The sequence below is a fragment of the Cibotium barometz genome, chromosome 28 (genome assembly GCF_041138505.1).
Source record: "Cibotium barometz isolate CiBa-2024 chromosome 28, ASM4113850v1, whole genome shotgun sequence".
NCBI classification, from domain to species: Eukaryota; Viridiplantae; Streptophyta; class Polypodiopsida; order Cyatheales; family Cibotiaceae; genus Cibotium; species Cibotium barometz.
The window spans coordinates 37,072,611-37,085,444 of NC_141073.1; the positions used below are offsets into that span (position 1 = coordinate 37,072,611).

General features: G+C 42.0%; 1 protein-coding gene across 1 annotated transcript in view; it reads left to right on the plus strand.

Moving 5' to 3' along the window:
* The window catches only part of LOC147622799 (adenosine/AMP deaminase family protein), a 53,918-nt gene extending 44,681 nt beyond the window's left edge, over positions 1-9,237 (plus strand). Inside the window, exons 9-11 of the mRNA XM_086822445.1 lie at positions 1,085-1,151; positions 8,407-8,511; positions 8,662-9,237. Of these exons, the coding sequence (XP_086678571.1) occupies positions 1,085-1,151; positions 8,407-8,511; positions 8,662-8,789 (300 nt within the window). The 3' untranslated portion in view covers positions 8,790-9,237. The remainder of the gene's footprint in view (positions 1-1,084; positions 1,152-8,406; positions 8,512-8,661) is intronic.
* Positions 9,238-12,834: the final 3,597 nt, after the last annotated feature.

Below are 12,834 nucleotides of genomic sequence, written 5' to 3' on the forward strand. Positions count from 1 at the left end.
TTTCTTTCTATCTCTAAAAACCCTAGCGCATAGGCATGCGTGCTCTACACTAGTAGAAGGACCTTTCTTGGTTAAAAAGCAAAGAAATAAAAAAAGGACAGAGGCCTATGTATGCAAGTGTTTGTTATACCAAAGAGCATAGTCACCAGAAAAGTTTCGGGGTCTTGAGGAAATATTGTGGGGTTTGAGCTGGTGGATCCAGTCTTGGAAGATCCACTGGAAGTGGTTGAGCCTGAAAAAAGGTTTTGCAGCCTTAGCATATTGTGTTCCACAAAAAACGAAAACTTGCAGGTGGCAAAGTCCAGAGGCGTTATCTTGTGAATTTCAAGAAGTATCCGACCACTGATGCCAAATGGTCGGATGAGGATTACTTCAAGCAGTATCTGGCACTTGTTGATGCGTGCTATTCAGATGAAAACAAGCATTTGGAAGCCAAGGAGGATACCACAAGCTCAGACTTCATCCTTGGTTGTGAGGCATTTTATGGAATACGTTCCAAAAACATTTCAGAATGCTCTATACCTTTATGAAATGTTTTTGGTGTTGGAGTTCTGCATTTTTTATTTATACTTAATTGTGTATTTAATAAGTTAATAGTGAACTGCTTTAAGGCTTGAGCTCCCTGTTAGTGAACTGCTTTAAGGCTTGAGCTCCCTGTTACAGGGATCGAGAATAAACAAAGTAGCATCTCTATCAAAGGGAGCAACGGGGACACAAATATGCAACTGCTCCCAGAAAGTGAGGTGGGGTTGCTGGGGTAAAGTATAGGTGGAGACAAGGAGAAAGGAGGCTAACTTGCAGGGAAGGGGGAGCATAACCAAGTATCACATTGCCTGATTTAAGTTTTGGAAACACTTTTATACCCCTTCATCTGTTCATTGAAAGTCAGCCTCTGAACCTTAAAAAAAAAAAAGCTTATGTTAAGAACTGCATGGTGATCTCTCTTTTTTGAATGAGTATAATCTCCTGCATATATTCAAAGTAATTAATAACCTTATTAGTGGAGAAGAGTTTTACAACACAGCTTTCATTGAAGTGGTGGTCCCTTGAGCTCATTAGTTTATCTTTTGACTTATATGTTCAGGTTGAAATCTGTCTTACTTCAAATGTTCGAACAGAAACGGTGCCTGCTATACGGGATCACCATTTTGGTATAATTGTTTTGCTACAGTTGTTAATGCTTCACGTGTGTTACGTTACTTGGTGAAATTTCCATTCTATTATTAGTTTTATTATCAATTTAAAGTTAATGTGCTCTCCTCTGTGTTGAATTTCAATGACCCGTTTTGTTGAACCTTGGAGGCAATCTAATTGAGTTGCGTTGCATTCCTTTGCTTGAGTTAAATGCAGCCTACCTAGAGTGACTTGTTAGGACGAAAAGAAAGATTACCTAGGCTCGCCAACTTTTGATTTGTGGAGCACAGGGACTTAGGCTGATCATGCAAATAACTCAATCATATACCTGGATTGTGACTTTCATCAAATCACACAGAGATCATCTACTGTAGACATCTTGCTTATAGAAGAACTCACAGCCTGCTACCATGGCCAAGCTATGGATTCACTTCACGGTTTTTAAGCCAAGTCAATTGCTTAGCAAGCTAGAAGATTTGCGAGTTTTAGGTTTATGCTTTGTGGTCTTTTTTCCTTAGCTTGCTATTGTTATGAGCCGATCTGGCATGCTTTCTTTTCTTTGAGTATGCCATTTCAATGTGGGTGAAGCTCTTCATGGCAGTTTATTATTCCAACATTTAGTCACTTATAGGGTTGCCTACTTTTGGATGCTGACAGATCCAGGGCTGGGTTCTTTACCTGCAAAAATTTACATATTACGTCATGTTGGTTGTTTGGTTTTGGATGTGTTTTCATAATTGGGATTCCTGTTCAGGTTGGAAAAGTGGTGTGGAAAGTTACCAAGTAGTCATTACGGCTGCAAAAAAAACAGAGCGCCTTGTAATTAGTCATAAAGAAAGTGTGTTAAGAGCAGACTGCAACCCCAAGCAATTGTGCCCCATGTGATGATGTGGAGAGTGCTGGGTTTGGATGTGAACAAATGAAGACTCCTTCACCAGACCTGCTGCGCCTTCGAGCAATCCCAAAGGCAGTAGCGTTGTGACTCTTGTAGGGCTCCACAATTACTGCATGAATCTAGGTGGCTTCCAATGGCTAACCACCTGCCCACGGCTAGGCTTCTGTAAGCAAAATGCCAAAGGAAGAGGCTAATCTTCCAAGACTGAAAGCTCTCCCAAAGCTGATGCCAAAAATCTGAAAGAAAACCAGAAAAGAGATCGTGGGCCCGCTAGTAGGTGGAAGCAGTAGAGTGTCATCCATCTTCTGTAGAAAAATGCGGTGGCGTAACCTGGCTGAATACTGAAGAAGGGGGCCGGCCGAATGGGGGAGTCACGCTAGTACCACTCCCTTGGGTCATGGTTTTTTCTCGTATCGGTACGAACCTATTCGTACCGCACAGTTCGTACGATTCGGTACCGTACGATATCGTATGGTTTTGTACGGTACGAGCCTCCCCCAAACTTGAGAAAAAAATTCCAAATGCTTTTAAAAAATATAAATCGTGCTCAATGAAGATTCCAAATGCCCGCAATACTTCGCAACGTTCATAGCAATGGAACGGGAACGGGAAAAAGAGGGGAAACGGAAACAGGGAACGACCTAGATAATTCCTAGAAATGACAATAAATCTTAACATACAATGCTCATTTATATAACCAAATTAGAGACACTAAAGTCTAGTGCACCACACAATTTGCATGGCTAGATACTAACACTGAACAGATCTCACAAGTCAAAATAAATTAGCCCACATCACACATGACATAAGTTACAAAAAGCACAAAATGTGGCCCACGGCCTAGATAAAAGAAACAACCCAAGTCCAAGCCTCAAGGTGACATGCAAATAGTAAGGAGATATCATGCATGGCTACATGCCATCAAGGAGACTATCATCTATGTCATCCAAGAAAGCCATATCATCAAGACCAACATTTGCAGCATCCAAATCTTCAACCCCATCCTGACTAGGATCTGCAAGTCTATGTGTCTCCTTATCATCCGAGGATTCCTCATCAAGCAATAAAAACTTCTCTGGTTTGGGAGAAGCCATATCACCAAGCAAGCACAAATTAGCACTTACAAAAATCAAGTCATTGACTTGTTTTGTCCCAAATTTGTTCCTCTTCTTGGATGCAACATGGCCGAACACACTCCATAGTTGCTCAATCGGAGAGGAGCTTGCACCTTGAGACAAGATCCTTACTGCCAATGATTGAAGCTGTGGTGTACGAGTCCCATAATTCTCCCACCATAAAGCAGTCCCTACCATAAACCTATCTCTCTGTGCATTAGCCGATCCAAACCTTCCCAACTTGCTGCGATAAAATCCAAGTTGGTCTTTCATCAACCTTCGTTTATCTACATCACGAACCTGCCTAGAAAGCATCGTCTCCCAATCATCCATCACCTCATCATCGGCCTCTTGTCCACATCCTTGGAACTTGGGATCCAAGACATACGCAGCAACATGCATAGGAGAATAATAACCATTCCATCGTACTTCACATAATTCTCGAACCTCTGCATATTTCTCATCAGACAAGCCCATTTTTCCTATTTTCTTGATCATTCGGTCAGCCCCCTCATAAACCTTGTCAATGCATGGCTCCCTTCCATTTGTAATCCGCATCAAGCGCATGATCGACTTCATCATAGCATTGATAGTGTTGACTTCATCCCAAAATGTGAAGTCTTGTACGGTTCTTGCAACCTCTATGCCAGCTCTTGACTGAGAAAGAGCCCATCCCATCCACTCATTTGCATACAACCAACTGCTTCAAAGGCAAGTGCACTTTGGATAACCTCTTCATCATGAGAAAGTTATAACCAAAGCGTGTCTCTGAGTACTTCAAGAGATCCTTTTTGGGCGATCTCTTGCGGAATTCATTCAAAATAAACTGATGGTTTTGAATGAAGCTTATTATCTCCTTGCCTTTTTGATTGTCCAACCCATTGCAAGCTGCCAACATCTTTCAATAAGTTGCTCAAACAATGAGCAAAGCATGGACTAAATGTGATATGTGGATACCTGTCTTCAAGCTGAAGACCAGCTGCTCTATTTATTGCCTCACCATCAGCTAAGAATTGAATAACATTCTCTGGTCCAACTTTCTCAATACCTTCGGGCCACTCTTCCACAAACTGATCTGAAGTTTTTCCAGTCTGAGAAGCATCATGTGAGAAAATGAATTGCAGTCTTCCTCGAGAATAAGCAACCATGCCATGAATGGACCTTGTTTGAGTGTCACTCCAGCCATCTGCAATAAGTGACACCATTCTTTGCCTAACTTTCATGCACAGACTCTAAAGCACATTCAATTGCAGCTTTCTCCTTTTGCAACAAGGTGGTGCGTAGTGTCTCATACGAAGGAGGCTTGTATGTTGGGCCATACCGTGCAATCTCCTGGACCATTTTAATGAAATATGGAGACCTGGCAACATTGAATGCTACATGATCATGATAAAAGAACCTTGCAACAGCTGCATCTAGTCTCTCTTTCTTGCGGGATCCCAAGCTACTCCCAAGGTTTGATGCTTGCCAGAGCTTGCACCCATAGGCTGCGAATCTTGGGAAAATGCAAAGCTCCCAAGTTCTCCATACTGCTGTCCATCTCCCAAGTGTACATCTTCCCCATGTCTACTGAAGTAAGATGCATCAATTGTCGGTTTCTTTCGTGCACATGCTTTCTCCTCTTCACTGGGGTACTTTGCCGAAAGCTCTCTACGCATTTCAAGTGTTGTCCCTGGGCATTTGTTCACTTGTGCTTTTTCATTGTTTACATGGCATAGATGTGCTCTCACACGGTTTGCTCCTCCTGACTTCTCTTTGTTACATTGCTTGCATTTCCATCGTGTTGCACCTTCCTTTGATGAATACCTTCTAGCCTTTCAACCTCGTCCCACCAAGTAGCATTCGAAGCCGATCGCTTTGAACCCGAGTAAGCCATGGTTTCTGCAAATTTGGGCAAAAAGTTGAATAGACTTTCAAAGTTAACCATTACAGAGAAATGAGTCCTTTTTCTGTCTATTGTTTAATGGGGAGAGATTGTGCAGTCCAGATTGTGACATAGGTAATTTTTAAAACACTAAAAGTTCAAACAGAGAGAGAGAGAGAAGAAAGAGAAAAGCTTGCTGCCTTGTCTTGTAAAGATGTAAACTGTTGAACTTGAGTCTTGATCACTCTGTTGCACAGGGCCCAGGCAGGTTGCACTATTGCTGCTTGCAGGCTGGTACCAGGCACAGTGCTGAGTGTACTACTATTGTAGACTTGTATACTGTAGTGTACAGTCAGAGTGTACATTGTACACGGCAAGGGCTGGGGGCCTGGAGGTTGGGGCGACTTGGCAGCTGCAGCAGGTTGCAGGTCGGCTAGACGTACTGCCTGGTACAGAGCAGTACGGGTAGGTAGGCAGGTGAGAGCAGTACTGGGCCACAGGTGATAGGCTGGCTACAGGTCGGCGACAACAGTACGGGTGTCGGGTAGGCTGGAGGTTGGCCACAGCAGTACGAGCGAACTTCGGAAAAGCGACGGGCGAAAGGCAACAGCAGTACGGGCATCGGGCAGTACTTTTCTCTTTAAAAAAAATTAAAAAATCCATGTCATCGTTCCCACGTGGGGGAACGGTAGGCCACCGTTCCGTCTGGCGGTCCATTGGTGTTCCTTGGCGTTCCACGGCCGTTTTGCCACACCTGGTCGTTCTTGACCCCGTTTCCATCGTTCCCTTCATGCTGGCCATGGGGGAACGCGTTCCACTGTTCCCCATGGGGAGAAACGGGGTTCCCCTGCTACCATGGTCCCTAAACTTATCACCCTAGATGCACTGCCCATGTTTGTTGAAGGACGGTCCCTTAGTCATAAACGCTACACTAGGAGACCTTTGGTATCGCATTACCCATGCAGGCTCTTTTTTGGAGACAATTGGGAGATCCAACTGGGAGAGACACATCTCCATGTTTTGGTTCCTCAAGCACTGTAGACTCCTTCCCCTCCAACCTTTCCTCACATTCAAGCTTGAAGCTCCATAGTTTGTAAGTGTTAAAAAAAAAACCGTATTTTATCGTACGGTATCCCGAAATTTCATATCATACCAAAAATTCCTGTACGGTATCGTATTTTCGTACCGTGACAACTATGCCTTGGGTCCCAATGCAGCCAGCGGTTCTCTCAAAGGCAAAGATGCCATGATGGTCGTCAACAATCTCAAGAGGTCCTGGCACCATGAATGCTAACAAGTGCCTCCTTTGAGGACAAGTTTGTGGCCAGCCTCTTCTACACCTGGGATGGGGCTACAGCCCAGTTTGACAATCTTGAAGGACTATCCTAGCCGTCCCTAGCAGGTGAGGATAGTTGGTTTCCACGACCACAGACGACACATCGATCTGCCCCTCTTGGAGCACGTGCAAAGAGATGGAGGTTCAAGCTATGACAAGTTGGTGCACAGAGATAAAGAGAGTGAGAGATCGCACAACTCAAATGATGCTCAATGTTAATAGAACCACCGAAGTACATGCTTTATTAGGCATCAAGCCTTACCTTTTGACCAAAACCAAATAAGGCCTGTTCACACCCAAAGAGGGTGTTCACACCAACTAACTCTGAAATACCCAACAAACCCGCCTTTGGACTGCTGGAGGTGATGCCTGTTAGACCTTCATTAGTCACAATGATATGGACTCTAAACTGCAATCACGTGATACAAAAGAACACAGTGATGCCAAGACCCGAACTCTCATGTTTAGCGTGATATAAGAGCTTGACCACAAGATGAGAGTCTATCAAGTCAACCCGGTAGAGAGGGAATGATGGAGCATTACAAAAGGAAACACACACACAATATTTAATTCAGATTTTGGGGGACTATCCGGCCAGAGAACCCATGACTCAAACATAATAGGAAAAAAAGATAATTTTGCAAGTTTTAAAAACTTCCCCTTGAATGTATGTTGGTGAAGAGTAGTCTCTTTCAGGTAACGATGGCCTAATGTAGATGCTTGGACCTTCCATGGCACTGTAGAAGCTCCAATTTGAGGTAGGAGGCTTGATTTTGACAAAGGCCCAAATTTCTACGGATGCAAAGGCTTCAATTTTGATGATTTTCTCCATATTTCAGAAAAGTCCCAAATTTCTGTAGGGCTGTAAAGCCCTGTTTTCACTCGCCTAGATGAGGTGCATAGAGAGGGTGTCATGGGCTGAATGATGGCCTGAGATGTCTTCTCTGCTGGACAGCAAAAATGTGCTGCATTTTTCTTGTTGCAGGCTGAATGATATGGGTTTTCCTTCATACAGGCTGAATGACCTGCGTTTTGCTGAAATCGCTAGTATAAGCTGATTGTAGATGCTTGCGTTTTGGGAATAGCAGCTGCCTCTGATGTAAAACACACAGCTCAAAAAACCTCAATGCTGGCCCTCTGATGTAGCATCTGCTCATGCTTCTACAGGCTGGCTAGACCTGTATTTATCAGACCACCTTGCCCTCTAGTTCCCATGGGCCTGCCAAAGTCCTGGATCCACACACTGATGCTTGCTGCAGTTATGTGCAATTCACTCTTATGCAGGCCCCATGCCCTGTTACCAACAGTGCTGTATGAGATTATTAATAAAATTTAAAGGCTGTGTGGTATTGTGTGAATGTGTGGAATCTGCAAACAGAAATATTATTAATGGAATTTAAAGGTTGTGTGGTATTGTGTGAATGTGTGGTATCTGCACACAGGAAGGGAAAGATATCACTGCCAAGGCATTGGCTCTGGATTCGTGTTATTGACATTGAATTAGTTAGTAGGTGAATTCCAACTGAATTTGAATATTGGCATTAAGATGCTTGTGACCAGCAGGTTGCTGTGAGAAATCCTCTTTGCTCAAGAGGAATTCTTTCCCCTTTGCTCTTGAGGGACCTTGTTCGCCTGGCTGTTTTTCAAGTCAGTCAAAGGGGAACCACTCAATTTTAAAAAGGCATTTGTCATTTTGTCACCAAAGTTTTGTTTTTGTGGTCATCTCACTGAGTCGAAGACCTTCCTATCTTTTTGTCTCCAAAACTTAGTTGTTGTGCTTTCTAGATGGAACATATTATAACAAGATTAGAGAGTTGTTTTTTACATGGTCATCCTGGGTGTCCTTGGCTTTTTTTATAATAATACATATAGCTTGACATGTAAATCTGTGTTACAACAAACTAAAAAAAACCATTGGCACTTGAAATTCAGGAACTGACATCACAACTTACACAATCCTATTAGTAAAGGGATGCTAATGTTGGAAGATGGAAGTTGGATTGTAGGAAAGACTGCTGAATGCTTTGGCCAAAGTAGTTAAAAAATGATGTTTGGTTTGCAGCTGCTTTATACAAATCAAGGCATCCCTTGATCATCTGCACTGATGATCCCGGAATCTTCGGGACAGACATCTCCCGTGAATATGCTCTTGCTGCTGTTTGCTTTGGTAAGTTGTTTCATGTCATTGCTTTTTGGGTTTAATATGGTTGTCTATCTGAGCTTCTTGGTAGTTTCTATTTCTAACTTAGAATGACCGTCACATTATATGCTCTCTTATGCTGTCATAATCACAAGTTGTCTGTGGTTGCTGAAATAGGTTTGACAAAATCAGATTTGCGGTACTTGGCAAAGAATGCTGTGAAGCATATTTTTGCCAACCATGATGTAATTGCTGAACTGGAGGGTGTTTTTGATGCAGCTGAGAAAAATTCGGATACTGTGTAAAAGCATGTACGTTTCTCAGGAAACATTCAATAATTCTTTCATTGCAGCCCAGGTCTAACGTAAACTTGGGAGACCATTAGTGGTCTGATTTCAAACTAACAAGCTCTTTATGATATAACACTGGGAGATAATCTACTTATTGATCACAAAATCTGCATGTACTTCCTCTTCAACCTTCTCATGGCCAGATGTGCCGTAGAAAGTGAACAAGGTTGCTGATCTAGCAGAAACAATTAAGTATTTTTAGGACAGGTTGGGTGCATGCACAAGGGAAGGATTATAAAGAGTTGAACAAGAGAGTTTGTCCACGCATTAAGGCAATTAGTGGCTCAATAGCCATTGTTGTGTTTTATGGTAACTTTCCTGTGTGAGCGCTGGTGGCTTGGTTGAACATCACGAACCTAGCTTCTTTATTTATGCGAATGAATGTATGACCAGTAAGTTGAAACAGGTGTTATTGCATATTGTGCTTACATATCTAGCTTACATCTTCAGAAAATGTAAGGTAACTTAGGATATTGGAGACTCATTCAGGTTTATTTAGTTGGTGAGTAGGAAGATGGGTTTGTTAAGGAGGAGGAAAGTTTGTAAAGATCGTCTGTTGATGTGTGTAAGGTGAGTCAACTACCATTGGCAGTTAGTGTGTTAGGAAATTGAGGCTAGAAAGATGGGGCTGGCATTTGGCTGTGAGTTTTTAACTCTACCCTTTCTAGAGCCAGCAAGAGAGAGCAGAGAAAGGGCTTGTATCCTTTTATGGAAAAAATTCAAAATAAAGAAATTTCGGTAGTTTCTGAGTGCTCTACTCCAGAGTTTTTGCTTAGCAGCAGCAAAATTTCGCTGCTCAGCACCAATATTCGCTGTTTCGCAGTGATGAAGTAGGATTCAACCTTGGGCTTCTTGCTCAGTGAAAAATGATATCAAAGGTCTTCTGCGGCATAGAACATCGTTCGGGGACTTAAAAATGATACCAAAAGGTCTTTGCGGCATAGTTTCTAAGCCAGGTTGCTGAAATTTTCAGAAGCATAATCCTTGGGGGACTCGTGACCCTAAAATGGAGTAATGGTGCCCACAATCAAGGATGCATGTGCTTCATGGAGCAAGACAATGAGTGGAGATGGAGCAAACATGCTAGCAAATACATAGTCTTATTTGGTAAAAAAAATAAAAAAATAAAAAAATACATAGTCTTAATTTTTGTGGATTTCGAAACTGTCCCAGCTATGGCACTTATGCAATGCCTTGAAGGTCAAGGACAATTTGAATCCGGCGGCAGAAAGTGGGATTGTCACTTTGCTTTCTTGGGTTGTAGCGGAGTTGATGAGATTTTCGAAGGCAAAGCGATCATATCTTGACTCTGGGAGAGTCCAGGAATGCTAGACAGATTTGGGGTATCCATCTAAAAATCTAGTTCAATTTATGAGTTTTCAATTTATGAAGTTCATTTCAAACATTATCTTAACAAGTGAAAACATTATTTTCCGTGAGTTATTTTTGAGAACGAGGAACTACTTCATGCTCTATAGATTGCTTGGCAAGATTTCTCAACGTGTCCAAACCACAAGTCTAGATGAGTAACAACTCTTTAGTGTCTGAGATTGGAACAAACCAGTAGCAGTTGAGGTCAGGTAAAAGATCGTGATGTGTAAGTTTTGGAACTCGAAATTTTAGGTCTAAACCAAGTCGTCTCTTAACACGAACCTATCTTTGCTGAATTCATGACACCGAGTAATGTATATTGCTAAATTCACTACATTAACATTAGAGGGTGTAAGAAGGCTTTGCTTTCTTTGTTGAGGGTCCACCAAAGGCTTTCCACATTATCAGACTTTTATGTTTGGCCACTTCATTATACAATTTAGTTTCTCATTTCTACTTTATTGCCAAGTGATGTATCAAACATTAAAATCTTGTTAAGTGGTAGTTCCTTGAGTTGGCTGTGGTTAGTCGCTCATAGGTTATTCATGTGTAAACTCAAAGACTCGCTTTCAAAAAGGCTGTCTCGAGTAGGCCCCGTATTAATTCACATTACTCTCCCATAACAAAATGAAAATCATACCATACACACACACACACTCTCTCTCTCTCTCTCTCTCTCTCGGCATGAGTGCTGACCTTACCTACCCCCCAATGGGCGTCACAATTCACCATAATGCCAAAGCTTTTTGTTTTGTTTTGGGGTGTAGCCTTGTTCTCCTTATTGGTGTTGTCGAAGATCACCATGTGTCCTAGTTTTGCCCTCATTTTATGGTACCATTACTCTCTTTTCTCTCTCTCTCTCTCTCTCTCTCTCTCTCACACACACACACACACACACACACACACCAGACAAGGACGGTCTTGGGTTCGAACCTCAATAATGGCTACCCAAGGTGTAGCCTTGTTCTCTTTATTGTTGTCGAGGATCACCATGTGTCCTAGTTTTGCCCTCATTTTATGGTACCGTTACTTTCTTTTCTCTCTCTCTCTCACACACACACCAGATATAAGGACAGTCTTGGGTTCGAACCTCAATAATGGCTACCCGAAGGCACCAGTGGCTATTGACATGTTTCTAGACTACCTACGTGGTGGGCCCGCTTCTCTATGGTGGGGGGAATAGTCAATGATTCAGGATCTCTCATTGGAAAATACAAATAAAAATATAGAAACAACCTATATGCTCATGTACCTTCATGATTACAAGGTTCATTAGCTAGACCAGCATCACCCACTTGCACAATTGGCACCTCCTCCTCTTCCTAATTGTCTTAAAAATTGTATTCACTTCAAAGAGCAACTTGGATCACATACCACCATCTAGGATCTAAATGATCTGATTGAAAGACCACTTGAAGCCACCAAAAACATACTAACTAGGGGTCATTAAAAAATATAGCTTTCACGCAAGCAAGCAACTAACAACAAGACTCCCTAGCTAATGACAATCATAAACATGGAAGCATGCAAGTATTAAGAAGAGATTAAGACAAGCAAGAATCACAACTTTGGCAAGCCTATATCAAATATGCCATGGGATCTCTTCTCCACTATTGCGTTGGCACCATTCTAGATGAGCTTAAACCGTTTAGAAGATAAAAAATCAAGACACTAGATTTTATCCAAAGCCATGGGATCTCTTTCCACTATTGCATTAGCACCATTCTAGATGAACTTAAGACCATTTAAGATTAAAAAAATCAATACACTAGATTATCCAAAGCTAACCTATGAGATATATGGCATGACAATGGGTTCTCTAGGAAATGGGTCCTACCATGCGCTAGGCCAATGCCCACCATGGTCCGTCCGGCTAAGAGATGTACCTGAAGAGTCGCATTGACAAGGTTAGTTGCAAGTGCATATGTTTGCTATGCTAAGAGACGCAAGATATTAAAAAAAATATGATGACCGTAGGTGAAATATGCAGGTGACGTGCATGGCATGTAGCCATTTATATGGTAGTGATGTGTGGACATAGGCTAATAATGGGTTGGGCAGTTTTTCTCTCTTTAGGAGGTTTTTTTCCCCGAGCATATGTACACTCTTATAAGTGTGTGTAAGTGACGTTATCATGTCACTTCACTCATTCTCATCAATCTACTTTGAGTGTTGTGCTTGCATCTATCCCTCCTTTCTTGGCTCATCTATGTGTATGTTGCTACATTGATCTCTACTCCAACAATTGGTATCAGAGAAGGTTCTCTGGGATCTCACCCCCTTGTCATCTTCTCCTAGAGTTTCTCTTTTGATTATCTCACATTGAGCTTTTATTTTAGGTGGAGAAAGTATACGCTATAGTAAGTTGTTAACTACATTAGCTAAGTTTTTATGTTTTTAGGAGAGTTTTTGATGCATTTTGGAGCTTTTTCGCATGCTTTAAGTTTTATGTAGGCATCTTTGGGGAGTGTCAGTTTGAGTTGTTTTTGTTCGATTTTCGGTTTTCTTCACAACAGAAGTAACATTTGGTATGCAGACAGAGCCATTGGCACATCTTCGACGTCATCTTCAACAGCTTCAAAATGATCGTTATCATTATCATTGATTTTGGCATTCTTGCTAAGTATCA